Source organism: Maniola jurtina, chromosome 5 (assembly GCF_905333055.1).
Source record: "Maniola jurtina chromosome 5, ilManJurt1.1, whole genome shotgun sequence".
Lineage (NCBI taxonomy): Eukaryota > Metazoa > Arthropoda > Insecta > Lepidoptera > Nymphalidae > Maniola > Maniola jurtina.
The window spans coordinates 2,775,409-2,799,465 of NC_060033.1; the positions used below are offsets into that span (position 1 = coordinate 2,775,409).

The 24,057-nt window shown below is 37.2% G+C and overlaps 1 protein-coding gene across 4 annotated transcripts; it reads left to right on the forward strand.

Annotated features, from left to right (window-relative positions):
- The first annotated feature begins 30 nt into the window (after positions 1–30).
- LOC123865109 (regulation of nuclear pre-mRNA domain-containing protein 2) lies at positions 31–12,994 on the forward strand. 4 transcript variants are annotated; one of them, XM_045905954.1, is made up of 16 exons: positions 31–707; positions 1,108–1,255; positions 1,727–1,856; positions 2,650–2,825; positions 3,280–3,454; positions 3,796–3,933; positions 4,752–4,871; positions 6,917–7,036; positions 7,432–7,511; positions 7,907–8,032; positions 8,452–8,530; positions 9,069–9,152; positions 10,004–10,033; positions 10,739–10,812; positions 11,296–11,377; positions 11,890–12,994. In XM_045905954.1, exons 1-16 carry the CDS (start codon positions 421–423, stop codon positions 12,684–12,686), a joined length of 2,646 nt encoding a protein of 881 aa, XP_045761910.1. In that variant the 5' UTR covers positions 31–420; the 3' UTR covers positions 12,687–12,994. The 4 variants fall into 4 exon arrangements, with proteins under 4 accessions (XP_045761910.1, XP_045761911.1, XP_045761912.1 ...); XM_045905955.1 differs by having other exon boundaries at positions 11,893–12,994; XM_045905956.1 differs by lacking the exon at positions 10,004–10,033.
- The last annotated feature ends 11,063 nt before the right edge of the window (positions 12,995–24,057 follow it).

The following is a 24,057-nucleotide window of genomic DNA, read 5'->3' on the forward strand; positions in this document are numbered from 1 at the left end:
CTTCGTCTGTGTTGGCGTCTGACATCTGTGGTTTTTGACAGCACGTTGTTATTTGCAAGAAAATGGCGGTTGTTGTATTAAAATAATTGTACAACTTTTAGTTCATTCGATCAGTGTTGGTTATTTCTAAATGTATTAAAAGCTGGTCTACAAAAATTTACGTGTTTTTATGCAAATGCTAATTACAGCTATGATGCAGATGTGTATTTTATTCTTAATTACTATATTGTATAGTTCGCACCAAAATAACGCGGGGTTTCTGATATTTAATTAATATCGGATTTCTGTGCAAATAGTGAAAAAACTACAACGAATGGTGTTAATTTAGGAGGTTTTAGTGTTTTTACTGGTATAAAGACGGTTATCGTTTTTAATTGTACGTAACGCTTGCAAATAGAGATGTATTGAGTTATCACAACAATGGGAGAAACTGAAGAATTCAACACTTTAGCATTTGAAAAGAAACTTACACAGTTAAAGGATACACAGGAGAGTATACAATCTCTATCATCTTGGTGTTTGAAGCAGAGACTCCATCATAAGAAGATTGTTTCAAGTTGGTTGAATGTACTGAAAAGAGTGAAGGTTGAGCAGCGTTTAGTCCTTTTTTATTTAGCAAATGATGTTATTCAGTATAGTAAGAGAAAGAATTATGAGTTTGTGGAGAGTTGGGGTCTTAATTTACAGAAGGCAACACCACTTGTTCGGTAAGTCAACAAATAATAAAGAATTATCAATTGCACAGATAATAGTTTGTAAGTATAGTAATTAATTAAATTGTAATATTACATATAGTTTTAGTATAGGTCTTATACAGGGTCTTTTAAATGCCATTAATAAAATTTTACTGTCTGTGACTGCTGTACATTTTAATAGCCTATATTACTTCTGGATAAAGTAGCTTTCTAATGGTGAAAGAATTATTGGTTCAGTCATTTCAGAGTTTATTGATTATAAGCAAATAAACAAACAAGAAATATTTTCTTAATAAATCACTCAGCTTAGGCCAGTCAATTTAGTTTAGTTAAGAGCTTTGTGTGAAATAGAATTAGCCCCAATCACTGGTTAAAAAACTAAGTAACTAAGAGAAAAATTGTTATTTTCTAGTGATGAGAAAGTCAGATCTAAGATTCTACGCATATTTAAGATATGGGAGCAAAGGTCTGTGTATGATGATGAGTTCCTATCAGACCTGACGGGGCTGCTTTCTGCTGGAGCCATTAAAAAGGCTGATGATGACCCATTAGATTTTCAGGTGAGGCATGAATTTATTATTTTACTACATAGACAGATAGAAATATTTGTTGCACACAAAACATGTCATAATCAAGACAAAACAAATAAACTAAAAACTAAAAACAATTGTATGCAAAAGCGGCTTTATTGCTCAGAGCAATCTCCACCAGGCAGCCTTTGGTTAAAGGAGAAACTAGATTAGGTTTACTGGCGATCCACCCCTGCTTCGCACAGATAGCAGTTAATGTCAACATAGCTCAATCAATGTTGAGCTATGCTGCGCTGTGCTGTGCTCAGCTAACTTTCTAGTGCAAGGGAGATAGACGGCATAGTGAGTGAATTGATCAATGCAATGTACACAAGGGAAAAATCTGAAAATGTGAATTTGTGGTTACATCTCAATAAAAATTTAGGTGTTTTTTCTTGTATGATGGTATGGTACCCTTTGTGTGCGAGTCCAACTCTCACTTGACTCTTTTTTTATTTCCAGCCACAGCAGCTAGTAAACAAAATAAAGCAATGTACAGTACTAGAAGCAGACACACAGACAAAGTTAAAGTATCTTCACGAGCATCATTTAGAGTTATCAGATGCAGACGCGCTGTGCGCAAACTTGAAAGGTATGATTTAGGCTATGTTCAAACTAGGCTGTAGTTAGGCACCATCTCCACGGACGAGAGAATCGCGCCGATAGTCTCGCCGTGCCACCAAATTAGGTTCAACTCTTATAGGCCAATTTTCACAGAAATTCCCTCTTATAGGCCAGACTCATTGCAATTCCATCACTCATGGAGATGGCGCCTTAGCATTACATTAGCAAGAGCAAGTGTGTAAGTGACTCTGAGCATATAATATACAATAGTATATTGTTCTGAGGCCGCATTTACTTTGCATGTGCTTTCCACTGACTGACATCAATCAGGCTTTGATTTAAATTGTTTCAAATTGAATGGAATTGAATAAAAAAAATTAGCCTATATGACGGCACTGTAGGGGCACAAGCTACCTCTGTGTCAAATCTCGTCAAAATTGGTTAATCAGATGGGCAGTGAAACAGTAACTGACAGAAACTGGTACTAATAATAATTCTGATGTAATTTAAATTTTAGAGTAGGTATTTGCATCTTTATCTAAAACATCAAATCTCACGACTTAGATGCCATTCTTGAGCATTGTAGAATCTTTAATTTTATATTTTCTGACTCTGTTTAGCAATGTTTAAAAGATTCAAAAAATCTTTACAATCTTTTGTCAGTCTAGTGACATATTATATAGTGCGTAAATTTTGAGAAATAACTTGCTATATTTCCTCTATGTGTCAGCTGCCCTGTCAATAGTACGATTCATTATAAGGTAAACCATGCTTTTGATATGACTCTTGACACATTTATGCACTTACACACATTTTTATAGATAGAGGTCACAGAGAAGATGTGGAAAAGGAATTGAACGAAGGCATATCATGTGTTGAGAAGTACACCCAGGCATTGCAAAGGGAGATAGTTGCGAGAGAGGCGCTGCTCGCCTTACTCAGCTCTGCTAACCAGTACTATTCCACACAGAGGGGCGAAGTCAAAGTTGTGGCCTATGTGAGTAAAACATTTTATTTTTTTAAATTATAACAAATTCTATGATTTTTAGGATTCTGTACCTGAAAAAGAAAAAAGGAACCATTATAGGATCACTTTGTTGTCTGTCTGTCGTTTCTGTCAAGCAAACCTATAGGGTACTTAACCTAGAATCATGAAAGGCAGGTAGGTAGGTACCACAAGTAAAGGAAAAAATCCGACAACCGTGAATTTGTAGTTACGTCACACAAAATAATTAAAACACGTTCACGAAAAACTAATTTACTAAATCACGCATAGATGGCGCTGTCCATCATTAACTTGCAGTGTTCTACATAAACGAGTTAGGTACATCTTAAACGATGGTATGGAACCCCTTGTGTGCAAGTCCGGCTTGCACTTGCCTAATGTTTTTGAGAAGCAAAAATAAATTTTTTAAAAGTAATATTATTCATTGTGTTCATTTTTATTCAAGGCATATAAAAACTTTGGTGCCCGAGTGCGGGCATTGAAACGAAAACTCGACGAGTTAATACCAACGCTACCCAGTGCGGCGCCCTCGCCTCCTCAGAGAGACGAGGATGTGCCTTCACCAGGTCCTGATGAGGACCTGGATCTGCCTGCGCCCACTGACACTACAGATGATGATGGTAACTTTTTCAAAGTATTAAAATTATTATACTGTGTAAACTCTATATTGCCAATTTATTTAGGATTTATAAGATTTAGCAAGTATCATTATTTAATATTATTTAAAAGTTAGCTCTTGATTATGATTATCATCAAAATGCACAGTTTGGCGGATTACAACGAATTCAGCTTGTTGTTCTCCACTTTCGCCCCTCTTGGTAACCAATATTGAATCAATTTTAATTGAACCCTTAGAACATGTTCATTCAAATTCACTTTAAATTTATTGTTGAACAACAACTATAATACAATTAAAATCGCCCGTGTGAACCCTGTATTAGTAAACTATATCTTCTTTCAGTGGCGTACAATATAGACCAGACATTCAACACATCGTTGTCGGATGGATCGCTATACAACCTCGGTCTTTCGTCGTTCCTCACTTCGGACAACCCACTGGCGATGTTCAATGACACACTCGATTTGGACTTGAGTAGTGGTGAGTACCATCACAGTTCACGGCAGTAAGGTAACCTCTAATCACACGTCGAGCCTTCGACGTCAGTAGCCCTAACATAGCCGTATTTTTCTTTCATTTTACGTCACCATAACTCCATTTTTGGCATATCGTCGCTTCAGGATCAAACCGAGAGTTCCCTCACTCTAGTTCACTCTGGTACCATTCATTATAATATTATCAGGCCTACTGATTGATGTTTTTAATTTTAACTATACTCTATCCACGGAGAGAAGTTAGTAAAGGGCTCTCTCTGTCACATGATCCCATACAAATGACAAAGATAAAAAACTCAGTGGGCGTTAACTATTTGGAGACACCAACCGATCACAAACAAAACCGTTTTCGAATCGAATTTCGAATGTTCATTGACAACATTATGTACTCTATAACATAGTTTCGTTTGTGATAGGTTAGAAAAAAGATTAACGCCCACTAAGTTTTTTGTCTTTGTCATTTACAGCCCTATACTGCTTTCTCCCTCTGGATATAGTATAGATGATGCTCGCGACTTCATCCGCGTGGATTTAGGTTTTTAAAAATCTCTTTGATTTTCTGGGACAACTTTAGCTAGAAATCTTTAATTATTTTTTTTAAATTAGTTTTCAATCTTTTTTCTACAATGCCAAAAAGAAAAAGATGCAAATACTCAGAACATAATAATCAACGCAACGCTCATTGATTTTATTCATTATTATTATTATATATTCTGGTGCCCACTTTTTGTACAAAGTAATAAAAATGTTGCTGTGGCATGTTCCATTGTATATATGGTAAAGTGTGGACGTGTTAATTTGCAGCGAATAAAATCGAAGTAATAAACACAAGGCCGAGTGACAAACAAGATTTTGATATAAACGATATTTTGAAGGGCTTTGATCCTCTTGACAATAACTCTACATCTTCTGAAAATAACTCAGGTACGATAGTAATTACTAGAACACCTTTAACACCTTTTTTACCCCTCTAAAACTAGTTTTTCGTTCTTAAATGAAAGTAATTTTTCCATGTAAAAGTAGTTCCTGACATGACTGTGACATGAGATGTCATGACATGACTACACAGACATAGGGTAGGTTAAGGATAAGATGGCACACAAACTTTATGACAAAATATAAGAAATATGAAAACCGATATTGGTATTATGTAGCGAAAAATAATTGGGGGCAATGTAAGAAAATACAAAAAATAAATTTTTGTATTCTTCTACAATCTACATACTTACATAAATATTGCCAAGAATATCTTCATTTTTGTGATAATAAAGGCTTATAAAGTAGAAAAATAAAATAGTTACCCAGAGTAAAAATAGATGGACCGCAGCAATTGGTACAGACGGAAAGCACCGACATTTGTTAAAATATTTCAATTCCAAAACACCATGTGATTCCACAGGGAACTAGAGATACAGGTTTTGCTAACTTAATTCATGGCCCCCGGCACAATTTGTAAAAAGACCAATTTTAAATACAAATAAATCATTTAATCAACAAATAAATCATTTAATCATTAAAAAAAAAACAATTAAATAAATAAATCATTTAAATCATTCCAAGGTGTGCGATCTTGTCCTTTAGCTACCCCTTGTCTGTTTTGACCTTTGCACGTGCGAAGATAACGAGGTTTATAATCTATCTGCGGAAAGAAGTTAGTATAGCGCTCTCTCTGTTACATATTCCTATACAAATGATAGAGGCAAAAAACTCAGTGGGCGGTAACCATTTTGACACCAACCAATCATGAACATGTTTTCAAAAAAACATTCGAAATTCAATTGTAAGATGTTTGAAAAAACATTCGAAATTCAGTTGTAAGATGTTTGAAAAAAAACATTCGAAATTCAATTAGAAAACATAATTTGTTTGTGATTGGTTGGTAACTCAAAATTAGCGTTAGTTAGCGCCCATTGAGATTTTTGCCATTATCATTTGTATGGGATTACATAACAGAGAGAGTGTTATACTATCTTCTTTTCGTGTAGATAAAATTTCTAAAGTTTTTTTAGTAAGTTTAGGTAGTTAATACGTTTATAATTTTTATTGTAGTTTTATCCTATTTTATTTATATATTTGTGACGTCTTGTGTTCTAGTTTTTTAATGTTATTTTGTATGAAAGTGGCAACCATTGATTTCAATTAACACCCCCTAAGTTTTGGCCTGATTTGGTTTCTCCTTTGTATTTAATTATGTATTGTACTTACTTCCTTTATTAGGATATGTCTGTGTTTTTATGTTTTCAATTCCTAAAACCCACTTGTATTAGGTTCAACGTACTGGTATTGAAATATTGCACTAAGTTCAATTTACCAGTACTGAAATATTGCACCAGTATTAGGTTCAATTTACCGGTACTGAAATATATTGCACCAGTATTAAGTTCTATTGAACCTAAAACTGCATGGTGCATTTCTTTGTATTTGCAATATTTAGTACCGGTATATTTACCGGTACCGATAATATTATATTTATATATTATATATTATTATATATTGGAACTAATACCAGTATTAGATCCAACCCATTGTCATGATTAATCTGTGGCCGTCCTTAACCGGTGATGGTTTTTGGTGCCTGCCTGTGAACATGACACGATTTATCTTTTTGCCAACATTTTACTATCATGACCCAATCTGTCAACTCCTTAAGATAAGCACACATCTAGAATTAGCGAGATTGCAATAATGCTGCCAATAAAGGTTAGCCTTATTTTAGTATGTCAGGTTAGTTCTAGTCTTATTTTATGCCTTTTTGCCAAATTCAAGTAATAATCATAATATAACAAACTTATTTACCGCGTGTATAATATATTATTATTACATAATATATTTTGACTATAACTTTTATTAAAGTAATTAGAAAGAGTTAAAATTATGATTATAAGTAAATATTTTTTTGTTGGGTGTGTACGTCGCATGCTGCAATTCGCCATTTTTCGCATAAATATAACGGGTTTGATTTGTTCCAGCGGTGAGTATATCGCAAAAGTCGCTAGAGGCGCTACCCGGTTTGGACCTACTGACGCCGGATAGCACGGGCATACCCCCGCCCCCCACATCGTTCTATGGCACCATGGAAACCATTGTCAGTGAGTATTCGCCTTTACTTCACGATGAGTATATCAAGTTTAAGATGCGCTGCCCGGGAAGTTATGGAACCAAGCTATTAGTACACACTTTTACCTGAACCTGACTTTTTACTGGACAGGGTGCAACTCGAATTAGTTTGTACTAGGGGTTAGTTTAGCATAATTCTAGCCTTATGTTATGCCTTTACTAATACTTATCACCGTGTTTACTATTTTCAAAAAGTCTTATCAAGTTATCACACAAAAGACAAGTTGAGACGATATCCGTATGAGATGTGGAACGCGAATTGCGAATGTGAGACTACGCGAGCCAACTTGTAGAATGTAGTCGAGTTCCTGCGTGGAATATGTCTCAGTTTAATTGAACTGTAAATTAATTATAAACCTTTTTTCAGTCCCAGACGAGCCGGAATCGCCTTATCTCCCTGAAGCCTTAACTAGTAATCATTGGAATAACAACTGGAATGTACCACCAGTAAGTATTGATTATAATAATTAATTTTCTTTTTAAATTCTGATTGTATAATTTTTTACGAGTGCCAATTGCTCAAAAATTATATACTTTGAAAATAAGCCTAAATCATTAGTAAATATTAAATACTATAGGTTCAAAAACTAAAATCAGACTTCTTCTCAAAATACCATCGTAGGCAATGATTCATATTTTCATATAGCACTAATTTTATATTTTTAGATTTTTAAACCTGAGAACGAGAACCTTCATTTGATACCATGTTCATACATTTTTTTTACTGTATGTTTTTGTTGTCATATCCGCCATATTAAATTTGTCATGACTTCATATAACCCATGAACGTGCCACTAACGCAAAGCCTACAACACCTTATCATAGTGACTTAATTCCTCTAGCCTACCACAGCAAGCCACATTCAGCCAGTGGTAAACCCGCGGAATATATTTGTGGAGCCGCCCGCCTCCCCGCCGCACCCCGCACCGCACCCCGTACCGCCCCCGCTGCTAGAACCAAGACCACAGGTGAGAGACGTCACATTCTATTCACCTCTCACTCGCACAATAAAGAAAGAGACGCTTAGAAAATGTTAAAGCGAGAAGCGAATAGAGTTCAAATCCTTTTGTAAAATCCATAGCCTCAATTATTTGTTTACTAGATGATGCCCGCGACTTCGTCAGGATATAGGCTTTTTAAATTCCCCAGAGAACTCTTGTTTTCCGGGAAAAAAATTCCCTATGTCCTTCCCAGGGATGCAAGCTCATCTATGTACCAAATTAGGTCTAAATCGGTTAACTGGGTGAACCGACAGACAGACACACTTTGGCATTTATAATATTAGTATGGATTTCTGCATTTCTGTTGAAGCCTGACTTGAAACCAGAATTGAGCCAATATTGAAAAGATTAATTTGTAAGCTGACCCAGCCTTATCGGTATTGCAGGACCCGCCGATAGCTGACGTGGATCATCGCGGTATTCTACCACCGCCACCGCCGCCGCCCGTACTGCCATTATTAGGACGTGAGTGCTTTTATGTTTTCCACTATGAACTATATAGGTTTATATAGTATAATAAGTTCCAACATCATACTGTTGCAATGTATTGAAAAATTGCACCAGTATTAGGTCCAATATACTGGTACAGAAAGATTTCACCACTATTAGGTTCAATATACCGGTACTGAAAATGCATCTTTATTAGGTCCAATATACCGGTACTGAAACATTGGACCAATATTAAGTCCAATATACTGATGTTGAAACATTGCACCAGTATTAGGTCTTATGTACCGGTACTGAAACATTGGACAGTAATTATTAAGTCCAATATACCGGTACTTAACATTTATTTAGACCAGTATTGGGTCTTATACATGTATACATTTTTTAATTGGCACGACACACGACACTGTTTATGTTAAGTTACATTTTAAGGCGTTATTTTTGTAAATGTTTATTGCGTTTAAAATATGTTGGATCAGCGAATAAATGTATTGTATTCAAAATATTAGAATAGAACAGATTCAAAATATTATAACCCTTGTAAATGGTTGTGTAGACATAGAGGACGTAGACCACAGGATGTTGCCGACGCTAGCGCCGCCGCCCGTCGCCGCGCCCGTACGCCACACAGTACATCAAGGTCAGTACTACTTCACACTTATCACTACACCCCACTCTATATATCCTACACAGTTCACGACAGTTACAGAACTCGTAACAAAACGAATCTAAGGTACTAACATCGTCTGATGAATTCTTAGTTTTTACCCGACTGCGGCAAAGCCAAAAGAAAGAGTTATGATTTTAGCAGTCTATGTATGTAGTATGTATGTTTGTATCCAGATTCTGTGTGTCCGTAGCGCCTAAACTACTAGGCCGATTTTGATGAATGACGTGTCAATCGATTCGTCGTAAAAGTCCGGGTGACACAGGCTACACTTTATACGAAAAAAATTGACCTAACGGATGTTACATGAAAAAAAGTGGGGGTGTCCAAAAATTTTTTTTTTGCTATTGTATCGAGTGGGATGTCAAATGAAAGAAAAAAAAAAATCTGAATTATACCAAGCGACAGAAAAATAATTTTACTATAATATTTCAGCGTTTATTAAAAGATTGCAGTCGGGTTTTCTTGTTTTCTGAGTTAACCTGTCAATTTGTACGGGGAATACCAGTTATCTCTTCTTAGCTCAGCGCTATATGCTCGTGTGTATCAATGCATACAGCATTATGCTGAGCTGGAATCTTTTTTCGGGTTGTGCCACATATGACACAGTTTACGGTTCTTCTTTTGCTTGGGGTTCGTATTTTGGCTTTAATGCTTAAGCGGAGGAAGCGGCGAGATAACCAATTACTCTTGTACCACACATCACGTCTTAATAACACGTGATGTGTGGCACAATTTACAAAATAAACGTTTTTCTTTCTTCTGTTTTACCTACGAATTTAAAAAATTGATGATAACATTGCTGTTTGTTTGTATTTTAAAAGACGTCAGAAAGGCAGATGGACCACCTGAAGGTAAGTGGTCGCTGCCGCCTATTCTTTTATATCTACTTTGTCTGTTTATAAATAATTTTATGCGTTTTCAATTCAATTTGATTTCTGCTTTTTACAGCGGTATTTGGTAATCTACATATTTTTCTCAGCTAGTGGTAGCTCAGGGCCGATTTTTCAAACATCAAATAACTTTAATGTAAGGAATAAATAAGACGTTTTGACAGATAATCTATACAAAAACTCGCCCGGCAACTTTCGCCGTCGATAGAGTTGCCGGACGACTAATCGCCCGTGCGTAATGGGTCTAAAAGTCGTGTTCAACTGTATCAGCGCCATGTCGGTCGGCTACTCTGGCTCCTACGATTGTCGAAAATACTAGTACTATTAAAATATTATTATTAGATTCAACACACGTTTCCTTTCGAAAGTATGATTCACTCACTTTTGTCCTGTTTATTTTATGCACGTTTAATTATTCATGCACTGTAAGTACGTTATTTTAATGTATTTTAATGAAAATTCTTTCTTTATGCCAAAACTATTGAGGAAAGCGCTGGTTTTAAGGCCATGATTTGACGGCACTGAGTGTCTTTTGACATCGTTCAGTGTCAAGAAACTAGGGAACTACACCACCTTGTTGCTATAGACAACGTTTCAGTGACGTTCGTAGACGCTAATATAGTTGTGCTGTAGTAGGTATTAATAGAGAATGTGTCTCCCTTGCAGATGTGGACCACAGGAACCTCATTTCTCTAACGCAGCAACTGCCCGTGCCACGGCAGCACAACTCCATGGATCAAGTTAGTACCCCCGTGAATTTCCACTACTACTAAACTAATGTATGATGATGATGATGCTCAAGTCTCAACACTGCGCCAAGGAGGTAGTCACTAATGAATAATACCGGGTCAAGTGCGAGTCTGACTCGCACACGAATGGTTCCGCACCATCGTACAACGTACACGTAACACTATGTCGAATACTGCAAGTTAATGACAGATAGCGCCATCTATGTATGATTTACTAAACTAATTATTTTTACGTGAACTCATTTTAATTTTTTTGAGAGGTCACCACAAATTCACGGTTTTCGGATTTTTTCCTCTGTCTGTGCTATAAGATCCACCTACCTGCCAAACATGATTCTAGGTCAACGGGAAGTACCCGGGAAGTATAGGTTTTCTTGACAGACGGACAGTCACACGACTGACAGACAACAAAGTGATTAATGGTTCATTTTGAGGTACGGAACCCGAAAAATTAAATAAACTATTCTTTTTCAGGATTACCGTGTGCCGCCAATGGTGCCGCCGCCGGATATCGTAGAGAGCGTCGACATGGACTTATCCGAAGACGAGGAGCAACGTAAGTAGCTACCACCAATCTCATCACCATCCTTCACTATACTCTAATGACTAATCGAATTGAATTTCGAATCTTTTTTTTAAAAACATTTTTGTGATTGGTGAGCGTTGGTTGCAATAAATACCTAGAAAAAAACATCAAAACATGGCTGATGATTTAATAGTGTATGATAACTTGTGTATATAAGTAACTATAGTTTGTCCACATGGATTTAGGTTTTTGAACATGTAAAATTAGAAGCTCTAGGATTCTGGGTCTCTGTCTATGAAATGTGCTAAGTTTTGTTGAAATTGGTTGAGTTGTGAGTGTAAAAAGTAACAAATGAACAAAAATACACTTTCGACTGTATAAAATTATGAGTAGATGTGCAGTCGCCTTTCTTCATTGTTTTTATTACGCTGTTTTTCAACCTTTGTATCGTAATAAATTGTTCAACAGTAATCCCATTTCCAAGTTCCAAAAGATTTCAAGCATCTTTACGGTGAAACTACAATATAGTTTTTCTCTTTCAGAAGGTATGTATGGCCAGAACCAGATCGAGCATCGACGCCACAGCTTCAACAACAACAAAGTGCTAGTGGGCGGCGACAACGACAAGCAAAACCACAAAGAGAAAAACTCCAACCTCATACAAATTAACAGCATCACTATCATAAAGGACGGATCTCAGAGCGCGCCCGTCATGCCACTATCCAACCCCTTCGACAACATGCCCGATGGACTCAAGTTCAACATGCCCCCCGCCTTAAATCAACCGCCGAATTTCCAAAAACCGCCCAACTTCAACCAAAACAAACCGGAGTTCCAAAACCAGCCGAAATTCCAAAATAAACAAGAGTTCCAACAGAAATTCCAGAACAAACCGCCGGACTTTCAAAATCAGCCGCCGAATTTCCAAAACAAACCGGATTTCCAGAACCAACCGCCGAACTTCCCAAACAAGCCCGACTTCCAGAACCAGCCACCAAAATTCCAAAACAATCAACCGGATTTTCATGAAGACATGTTTGAGGATAACAGAGAGGAGAATTCGGATGATAGTGCATACGAAGATGATTTGAGGAGTCGGAGTTTGGACAATGTGATGATGGACAGGAGAAATCCTTCTCCGGAATTCGAAGACTTCGCTGCGGACGGTGATTGGAGTCATGGACCTAGACCGTTCTTGAACCAACGGTTTCCCCGAAATTGGGGACCTCGGACTAACTTTAGACCCCAGGGTTTCAGCCCAATGTTTCGGCCGAGGAACGGTCCGCGACCGCAGAATATGGGCCCGAGATGGGGCCCCAGACCGCAAAGATTTTGGTGAAGTGTTAGTGCAAAAGAGTTTTTATTTATAGAATTTTATTATCTTAAGATATTAAGATTTAATATACATAGAGCTGTATAATAATCCTGCTCAGTTTTATTTGGATGATGTTGCAGAAATTTTAGCTTGTTTTAACGTTTTGAGTTCAGTTTGGTTTTTATCAGTGATTGCTTAAGTTTATGTACTCGAAATGTATGGATATGAATTTTATTCATTAATATGATTTAAACAATTTTAAAAACCAGACAAAACTGACGTAGTTATAGAATTGCTTTTCATGGTAACTATATTAAAATTATATCCTAAATGATTCTTTATTTTATTCACTTCCAAGCAGTTTCGTACTTGTCGAAGTAGACTATCTTAAAAATAGCTATAAAAATAATTATTTTACTTTGATTCAGTAAAAATTAATTATTTATTAACGTTTATGTTATGAAGCAAAGGTACATACCTAGTAGGTGTTGTTTATCTTTCCGGTCCAGTCTCACTCTATAAATCTCAAGACATTAAATCAAATCGACTCTTAGATATACCTCTCAAATATACCAAGATCAACAAGATCAACTTTAGATTCCTTAGAACCTTGAAAGGTCCTAATATTGCTTTCCATTAGGCATGACTCTCAAGCGAAACCTTATCTTTCACTAAACAATCTGTCTCGTGCGAGTCTGCCTTGCAATTCAAGGGTTCCGTACCATCAAACAAAAACACTAATTTTTAATTTGCATGGCGGCCATTTTGAAATTCACCATCTTAGTTTTTTATAAGTTTAGCAAAAGGGCTATTCTATCCTAATTGTAATTACTCAATTTAGCTGGACAGAAAAAAATTACGAAAACTGGGCAAGTGGCAGATTAGGACACCGAGGATTCCGTACCTTGGAAGGAAAATTGTAGTTAGTTATTTAGTTCGACCTCCCCAAAATAAATCCCTTCTCTTTGAAACCGCATAACTAAGTTGGCAAAGGATTTATGAAAACTGCTAGTTAGTAACTTCGTTTTGTTTTTTTCAGTAACATTTAAATATTTACAAACTAAATATTTCAGATTTTTCGTTTCGCAAACTTTGAAAATAAGTAAAGAATATTTTTTTGAAAATTTTCATCATAAATTGAAAAATATACCTACAGCCTCAAAAGTTATGATTTAAGTATTTTAGCTGTGCAAATGAAGTCCTTTCATAATGGTACTGCACTTGATATAACTATTGAAATAAGCAACTGTGGCGAACGGACGGACGGACAGACGGCGAAGTTGTACTATAAGGGCCGGCGCACATATGGCGGAGCGCAGCATAGAGCATTTTTCACAATCAAAGTATTATCGACATTGTCCTCATTGAAATAATATCTAAAATCAATTGTGCATCCGTGCAGATACTCGCGCATCCGCGCGCAGTCCCGCGCGTCCTCGCGCATTCTCTGGTAGAAATTCGCGTAATGTGTCTATGTCTCACAAGAAAACTTCGCGGGCATGCTCTGCGCTGCGCTCCGCCATATGTGCGCCGGCCCTTAGGATTCTTTTTTTTTTTACCATTTTGGTACGGAACCCTAAAAATGCTTTCAGAAACTCCACATTGAAAGCGGGATGTGTCAGCTATTTTTCAATAACTCCTTTATTTAAATTTTATTTTTAACAATAATGACCAGTGCAATTTTTTTTAAATATGTTGATAACGGTATAAAAGTAGTAAGTATAACTTTATAGTTAGGGGTAGCGGTCAAATAAAGAAGAAACCTACTGGGCGCTACTTTATTACTATAATAATGAAGTACATTTAAGAGAAGTTCATTCGTAGCTCTTCCATACAAACGTACTTTGAGTCTCTCTTGAATATTAACCAATCCATTCTAGACAAATATCTGTGTATGTTGCTTTGCCGATTTCCGTAAAAATGCGTAAATTCAAAGTTAGTTTAGATTATACTAAGCCTCATAAATCTTTGAGTTTCATTTATATTCAAATGCAAGCCAAACTACGTTTATATGAAAGCGCTGGGGAGAGTGCTAGGAAACTTCTCTTAAATGGAAACAAGCTAAAATTTCTGTTCAACAAGATTTCAAAGATCTCGAATAATTTGCCGAAATTCGGACCAATAATTTAGGTTTATATACAATATTTGAATTATTATAAACTATAATATCTATAAGGTTTAGAAGGAAAATTATAGACACCCTGAATGGGAGAGCAATATTATTTTTAAGCGAGCGACAGAGATAGACATACATTTTTAGATTTTTCCTTCCATTATTAAGATAAGTTAAAGTTTCATTAATTTTAAATAAGTAGGTGTATTTTAAGATATAAAAATAATCTTCCTAAAGCTGAAATGACAAAAGAAATGAGATATCCAAAAAATAAGTGTCTCAAATTGTTTTTTTTTTTTTAATATAGTTATAGGCACCTAGGTTTTTCATTTCTATTTACCTACGGCCACGTAATAAATTCTCGAACCTTAAATTTTATCGAAATGCGAGAATTGTAATTTTATTCTCTTTTGTAAGATCTGACGAAGTAGGTACTAATCACAGTTTAGCAATCTTACAGTCTGGCAAAGTAAATCGTTACTAAGCGTCTAGACGTACAGTTTTGTTAGAAATACATACTCGCGGATACGATAGAAGGCGATGGGAGTCATACATTTTAAAATGAAGACATGTACACGTCTCGTGGGATTGTCTATGGCGCGCTGACTTCAGTTGATCGATCACCACGCAAAATTGCTTTGAAACACACCGAAATACGATAACGTGTCCGCAGCTTTGGGGTGCGTTTCCACTGAAGTGCAGCGGAGCGAAAACGACCTATCAGATTATCTAGATATGACGTGATACGATTATTTTGTCATCTAACAATAATTCTGATCAATTGAACACCTCTTCGCTCCATTCCGCTTTAATGGAAACGCACCCTAAAGTATGTAAAGCTGGACAGCACATCATAATAATGGTATTATTAAAATTCAAATTACAAGTCTAGTCCCATTGTGGACGTAAACTTTCGTACTGTTAAAGTTTGATGTTAGTTGAAATGTGTCAACTGTATGATTGCTAAATTGTGATCTGTACTTTCCTGTTATTGGAATGGACTTTGTGTGGACTTCTCACTCGCAAACATAAACTTCACGTAAGCAAATGTTTGGTTTAATCTGCTCAAGTCAACTAGATTGCAGTGTAATGAGTTGCCCTAGTTCCTACAAGTACCTACATGGCATTACATCACAGTTTAGTAACTATATAAAGTTGGGTAATAGGTAGGTATATTAGATCACAAACGATTAAACACAATATCTATTTTTCTCAGTTGACTTATAACGTGAACAGGCCGCTTCTTACAAAAACGCGCAAGAAAAGACACTCTTGACTTGATGTGAACTAACAATGAAACCGTGATATTTGAACTCTTTCATTTTCCGGTACCTATAAAAAGTAGCCTATGTCACTCTCCAGGTCTTAATAATTACGTCAACCCCCGCGGCGTGATTGAAGAACACGTACCAACAAATATGTATGTAATGTATGTATATTGTATGTATGTAAACCTATAATATGGGTATGAACCAAACGTTAAACCGCCGCTTTCGCATCTTTCTGAGAAGTTTTTGCGATATTTTTATATATTAATGCAGACTGAGATGTGAGGCCGCGACGTGCAACCCCGACACGCGCGACACACACTTTGTGTAGAAATGTATGAGAGCATTTCAAGTGAGCGACCGCGACATTTACGGCCGTATCATCATATTCATTACTATGATGTCTCACAGTGCGCTCGAACGCATAGTGTAGGTTCCACCAATCTGATCATTGTAAATTGACGTGATACAGTAATCTGATTGGTAGAACCGACAGTGCGTTTGAGCACACTATGAGACCTCATAGTAACGTTTATGAATACGGGTGTTAGGCTAAGATCTATAGAGCGAACTTTGACTTTGCTCAGACTTAGACACTGTTAAAACGAGACAGCGTTATGTGGCTGGCATAAATCTGTCTCGTTTTAATTGAAACTTAAGTAGATAATAGAGATCGTAGCCTCAGGGCTATTGCAGACACGAATAAGCGATCGGCGATTTAGTTGCTTTGGAAAGCTCGATGCCGAATGAACATTCCACTCCCCGACTATGTCCAAACTGTTGCAGCGATAAAGTCGATTTTATTATTTCAATAAAGCGATTGAACGCAGACAGTCGTCAAAATGCGATGCATCAAATAATGAATACACCGATTTCAATACAGCTATTTATTGAACGCGATGGATCGATTGAAAAAAGTTGTCAAAATGCGATGCGGCATCGATGCAGTCACCAAATCGTCGATCGCTTATGCTAAAAGAATCGTAGCCCCGATTGTGTTAGAAAAACCTATTTATGGTTTTCGTTATCGACAAGAAATTCTGCCCTTTGATTGGTTCATTCGCTGTTTACCTTTTTCACAGCCAATCAAAGGGCAGAATTTCTTAACGATAACGATAACCATGAATACGTTTTTCTTACACAATCGGGGGGCGTGTCTGCTTTGGTCCTTAGCGACAGAAATCAGTCTCCATCGCGCGACACAGTTTCCCATTTCGCTGTCGCTCGTCGCGATCTTGTTCCGCTATACGTTTGAGCAAAAATAGATTATTGTAGTATTTTTTTTTGTTTTGTCTGTACTAATATTATAAAGTGGTAAAGTTTGTAAGTTTGTTTGTAGGAGGTAATCTCTTGAACTACTGAAATGATTTTGAAATTTCTTTCACCAGTAGAAAGCAACATTATGCCTGAGTAATATAGGCTACTTTTATTATTTGATTTTCAAAAAAATTAGGTATCCCTATGAAAATTGTAATAAGCTATCCATGCGAAGTCGGGGCGGGTCGCTAGTTTATTTTAAGCTTACTCCGATAGTTTTTTGGACGTATCGTTTCAGAAGTCAGACGCCCTGATGCACAAGAGCATGTTTATTTGCCCAACAATTGCTAGGCTGTGCCTTTTAGCAAGTCTTTAGGACAAGTAGTCCAAGTACCTACCGTTCTCTGCATAATACTATAAACAAATCCTGAAAGTATTTTCTTTTTACTGACTGATTCTATTATTTAAAATGAGTTGTTTACAAATTGTGCATTTATAATATAAGTTTTTATGTTTACTTATTTGATTTATTTTGTAGTAGATATTATATAGTACATAGGTATTATATTTAATTTTGTATTAATTTTACGCTTGCAATAATTTTCTAGTCTAAGCATTTTCCTATTGAGTTATTTTTAATACTTAATTATTATTATTTGAGCACTATGCGTTTATGTAAAGTCTACCTATTTTAGCAATTGAGTTCAAGGTGGAATTCCGTCAGTCAGATATGATTACCTAAAAAAGACCTGTCAGTTTAATTTAGATTAGATATATGAGCACAACAGAATAGTTACACACATAGTGAACGTTTGGAACAAAACTCACGTTTGAACGTTTCACGCGTAAAATATTGGTTGACCGCACATTAGCGCTTAATGATGTGTTCGTGGTTGTCACTGTTTTGTCCTGTTTCAATACTCTACTAATTGAAAATTCAACTGTGTTTTATTTAATTTAGTTTTAACTCACTCACTTTTACCGTTCGTTCGAATAACAATGGATGTGATGTCGTCCTTACGGTTAATATTTATGTATTTAAATTTTTAATCAAACTCAGTAATCAACACTGAATTATTTTTAATCCATTGAAGGTATTCTAGGAAAATTAACCAATGTCAAATAGCAGGGTCTATACTGCATGATCTACCGCGCTCCGAACGCGCGTGGGAGGAGCGCGATCCAAAGGCGCGTTCGGTGTGGACAATGCTAAACCAAACGCACGTTTTGAAGCTCGCGTTCCTTGTCGTGATGGGTCCAGCTTGATCCAGCTTGGATGGGTTAGAGATATCTGGAGCGGCGCGGCAGGATCGCAAGTTTCTAAAGCTGGATCAGAGGAGTGTGATCCATGATCCTGGATCGTAGAGCATGGATCCAAAATAGATCCAGTATAGACCCAGCTAGCCAGTCCAGTGGAGCTCAGTGGCTATCTTTAAGTGTTGATCACTGAGTTAACGAATCACCCCGCAGTACCTAACTGCTCGGCAACTATCGTAGTCGGTTTGCAGTTGCAATGCAGTTATGTTAACTGCAATAGAACTGCCACGAAACTGTAATGTTGCAGTCCAGTGGAAACAAATTATTTATCGTACGTGTCCGTAAGCCGCGGCTGACAGCCGTGACAGATACGTGTGCATAGTCTTTTACGGACTCATCATATTGCCGCGTCCGATAGTAAAAATTTGTTTCCGTCTTGGGTTCTTAATTTTTCCTGTTGTAAGTTTTCTTGCCAGTTTTAACACTTATTGACGTATGCATTAGTAATCTATAGTACCTACCACTATTTAGAGCATTATGTTTTTTTTTTATATTATGGTTGATATAACGTGTTTTTGTATACATTTGTAAATATGTGAATAAAGATATTTTTATTTACAAGTTATAACGTTTTTATTATTTTATTATATCTACCTACTTACTTATAACTTATTATTTACTAGAAGATGATGGCGCACGTCCGCGTGGGATTTTGGATTTTCAAATCCCCGGGGGATCACTTTGATTTTCCGGGATTAAAGTAGCCTTTGTTAGTCTCTGGCATGTAAGCTATCTATGCTTAGAGTGGTAGCTAAGTTTAGGATGCCCGCGACTTCATTCGTGTGGAATCGGGATTTTGAAAATCCTGTGGGAAATTTAAAATATTTTTATTCAATTAGACCTTTACAAGTTCTTTCGAACCGTCAAAAGCATCTACTAATTAATTACTAATTTAATTTTCCGGGATAAAAAGTAGCCTAGTATGTCAATTTCTGGGACGTAAGCTACTTCTGTATCTTTCGAATAAATCGGTTAAACATGGGCTTTTAAGAATCCAATGGGAACTCTTAATTTTTCCGAGATAAAAAATAGCTTGTGTCCGTCTTCGGGATGTAAGCTTACTCTGTACTAAATTTCATCAAAATCGGTCAATCTGTTGGACAGTGAAAAGCTGGCCGACATGCAGACACACTTTCGCATTTATAATTATTATGGTATGGATTATTCTACGGGTCTTTCACTCGATGAGAGCTGATTAGCAAGACAAAATTTACGTCTAATCGATCCTATACGTTTCAACTTTTTAGAATGGTACAAGTGTAGTTAAGTAAATTAAAAATTTATGACACCCACGACAAGTGAAGGTTACAGTAACTAGAAAAAAGCTGATAACTTTCAAACAAACAACCGAATTCAAACCGATTTTCTTAGATTATAGCTAAGAACACTCGATCAAGCTACCTTTCAAACAAAAAAAAACTAAATTAAAATCGGTTCACTAGTTTAGGAGCTGCGATGCCACAGACAGATACACATGTCAAACTTATAACACCCCTCTTTTTGGGTCGGGGGTTAAAAATTAACACTGATTAAGTAGGTATTTTCATTCTACGCTCGGTAGGGTCGGGCGCCTCCAATCGGCAAAAAATAACTCATCTATAGGTACATATAATAAAATTGTAGAAAAGTTGTGTCTGTACAATGGAAATATATAAAAAAAAAGTAGCAGGGGTTGTTATTATATCGATGCCGAACCCGAAATTGTAATTAATTTTTTGGCTTATTCGATTTAGATACGGTTTTCACTAATATATTGTAGTAAGCTTAACTTAACATTTAGTGTTTATTTCATGTCAATTGGTTCATAAATAAAAAGTTATGTCAATTTAAAGAATCACGGCGAACATTTTTAACGTACATGCTGCCCGATAAGTCACTATTCCACGCGAACGAAGTCGCGGGCACAGCTAGTTTTAAGTAAGTAATGGAACACGTCTTCCAGTGTACCTACTTGTATTGTATCTAATATTTATGCCCATTTCAGTGCTATTGGAAGTGACAGAAGCTAATGGCCGTAAAGTTCCCACTCCCCACCGGCTGCGAATCTGCGATAACAGCAGCACTTGAGAGTTGTATAATACTAAATAGTAACCATAGTACGAAAAAACCGGCCAAGTGCGAGTCAGACTCGCGCACCGAGGGTTCCGTACTCGGGTTTTTTTTTTCACGACAGGTATATCAAAAACTATCATGAATAAAAATAAATAAACATCTGTTTTAGAATGTACAGGTTAAGCCCTGTCACTTGGTATACTTAGTTATCTTACTTTGAAAATTGAAACACATTTTAATTATTACTTTTAACTTACCAAGTTTATTAAATTATTAGGTGGATCATAGAAGAACCTATAAGTTCTTTAATTTCCTGTTCATTAACTTAACTTCCTTTTAAAACGCGATTTAAGTATCTGTAAGTTACTTGATTTGGTTTGTTTGCTCAGTCGCGACAGTACGTACCTACTTGCTTTATTGCCATTTCTTTCTCGGTAGACTATAACTGTGAATCTACTAACATTTTTGTTTTGTTCATGGCGTCTTTACAGCGCTACATAATAAGTCAAAGTCGGAACAATCTTCACCACAAAAGAATTATAAAACTGCAGTTTCAACTCAAAACGAGAGATTTCTGTCCATGTATGAAATGAAATGGTTAATTATTGTGGGCCACGCAGCTCACGGGATATTTTTAAATTAGGTAGATATCTCGGTACGCGACAGGTTGAAATGGCAATCAGGGAGGGATCACCCTGCACAGCCTCCGCGCAAACCGGATGGTGGCGAGCGCGGGTGACATGCGGATGTACGGGGCGTGTGTCCTCCCCCCCCCAACCACATGGTTATATTGGGCGTTTAAATTTATTTTAACAATCATTGACTGCTACCGTCGAAATTATTATATTTATCTTCAAGACATTATGCCAAATATTATGTTAATATAGTTCACCACGCGCTGGCCCTTTTCTATTCTAAGAGGAGGCCCTTTCTCAATTGTGAGCCGTTGATGAATTGAGATGATGATGCTGAAGCATTAAGTTTGTTAGCACGACAATCATAGGTGAGAGTCAAAGTTCAAACTAAGAATATTTTCTCGTAAGCTGAAAGTATCCGATTTCATAGCCCCACGGCTGTAGTAGGTCTGTAATCAGTGGTGACGTCACAGGCATGTTTCTCTAGGCACTTCCTGTACCACCTAGTTCCTTGTTTCTTGTTATATTAGTTTCACTGAGGAGCAAGTGTCTTGGAACTCGAGATGAGGGCGTGTTTGAGTTAAGTTGGTTATTATTCTATTGAGTTTTAGCTTTGTGTACTTAATTATGTGTTTCCATTCCATTCCATCAGCCAGTAGGTTATGTTCAGTAGCAGTGGGCTGCTGGACATAGGCCTTCCCAAGAGCGTGCCATCAAACACGGTCCTCCGCCTTCCTCATCCAGCCAGTGGTCCAATTATGTTTTATAATGGCAAAATTTTCTGTGATAGGAATGTCGAAGTGACCCATCACTCATCACGTTAGTGATATTATGTGCCCTTCTAAATCATTACCTATGAACCGTGAAAGTATCTTACCCACCTTCTATTCCACACACGGAATTTCTATTTCGGAATTATGTTAATTTTAAGTAATTAAATATTACGGCATTAACTGTGAAGGAAAACATCGCTAGGAAACCTGCACGCCTAAGAGTTCTCCATAATGTTCTCGAAGGTGTGTAAAGTCTGCCGATCCAGACTTGGCTGGCGTGGCAGACTTTGGCCTAAATTCTTCTCAATCTGAGGCGAGACCCGTGCCCGGTAGGGTGGCGATGGATTGATCTATGATCTTTTTGCATTGCTTTTAAAATATAAGTATTTTAATGCTAAATATCATTGTTAGATCGCCAGTTTGTTAGCTCATAGCGTAAACCAAACACACAGCGAATATAAACAATCGCCGAAGCAAAAGCACTATAATATTATGAGCATTCGTAACAAAACCACTAGCTACTTGAGAATTGAGATACCTAGTTTGCATGTAGTTTCAGACCATCAAACTATGTCATAGTACAATATAAGGATGTGCAACATCGTTTGAGAGCTTGCAGCAAAGGATGAGGAGGAGATATCTTTCAAATTCGCCTAAGAATCAATATATAAATTAGAAACCTGGGCGTAAGGTCAATAATATATCCATGTGCGGCGCCCGCGGCGGTTAATTTTTTTATAATAAAAAATAGCGGGCAAACGAGCAGGGTCCCTTGATGTTAAGTGATTCTGAGAGGAGACCCGTTGTCAGTAGTAAGCCTGAGATAGGCAGATGATAATGATAATAATTTCTAAATTGGTCCGGCTTCGACCATGGTTAGTTACCACCCGACCAGTAAAAGCGTGCCTCTGTGATTTAGCATTCCAGTACGATGTCGCTATGAGATCCGCGGAATTGCCAAAGTAACCGACTAGTCAATGGCTGCAGTGGGGCATATAGTTCAAAGAATCGATAGATATTAGGGTCACAAGAGGTTGGAATTTGGCGACCTCTTACTGGAAAACGCAGTGTTGGCAGACTCCACGCAGGGTGATGCCCCTACAAGATTAGGTACCTACTTAGGTTTCTTGTAGAGACATCTAGCGTCCAGCTGTGTGGACGATGTCGCGTAGAAACGGATTAGGGATAAACTGTCATACCCTTTCCATTTGTTCAGACTGCATTTCTCGTCACTTACCACCAGGTGATATCGCAAACAAGGATTAACCATTCAATAAAAATCTCAAAATAGGAAGGTACCGGATCTCGGGCTAGTAGCGAAGGTAATCCCAAACTAAGTTGTATAGAATATCCGGAATATAGCAAGTTGGGAGTATCAAAGTTAGCACCTCGGTAAACTTGTCGATGCTACCGCCTTGCTCTTCGATTTGATTGGCCCAGTTGAGAGATGCGCGCTTCGCAGCAAACTTGGTGTTCAATATTAATATTAGGAGTTAATAAATATCAAAAAGCCCGCCCCTAGTTGCCCCTGCCCCAGCGTTTGGACCAGGTTAGACCTCAGAACGCGGATCGCAGCCTATTTCGCGTATGAAACCCTTCGCCTCCTCACCCCAGCAGCCCATTGTATCCACCTCCAGTGGGATCGAAAGGTATTTACTCAGGAGTGGGGCGTATTAAATTTTTTTTTGAGGTGAGGGGGGCGGGGGGTGGTTGTGAAATAAATTTTAGCTTGGAATAGACTTATTGATGCCAAGTCCATTCCAATCCAGAAGCTTAAAGACGTCTTCCAACGCAGTGGTTTATGAGCTTTGGGGAGCTATCGCACTTTCCGCTTTAATGGAATTGGGCTCATAGTAGGATCCTTTATACGAAGTACGAACTGACATGGTGGCGTTTTTGTACAGGCACTTCAGCACTTGGACATACCGGTACCTACCTAGTCGATTCGAAAGCTCAACGGGCGATGAAGAGAGCAAGGCT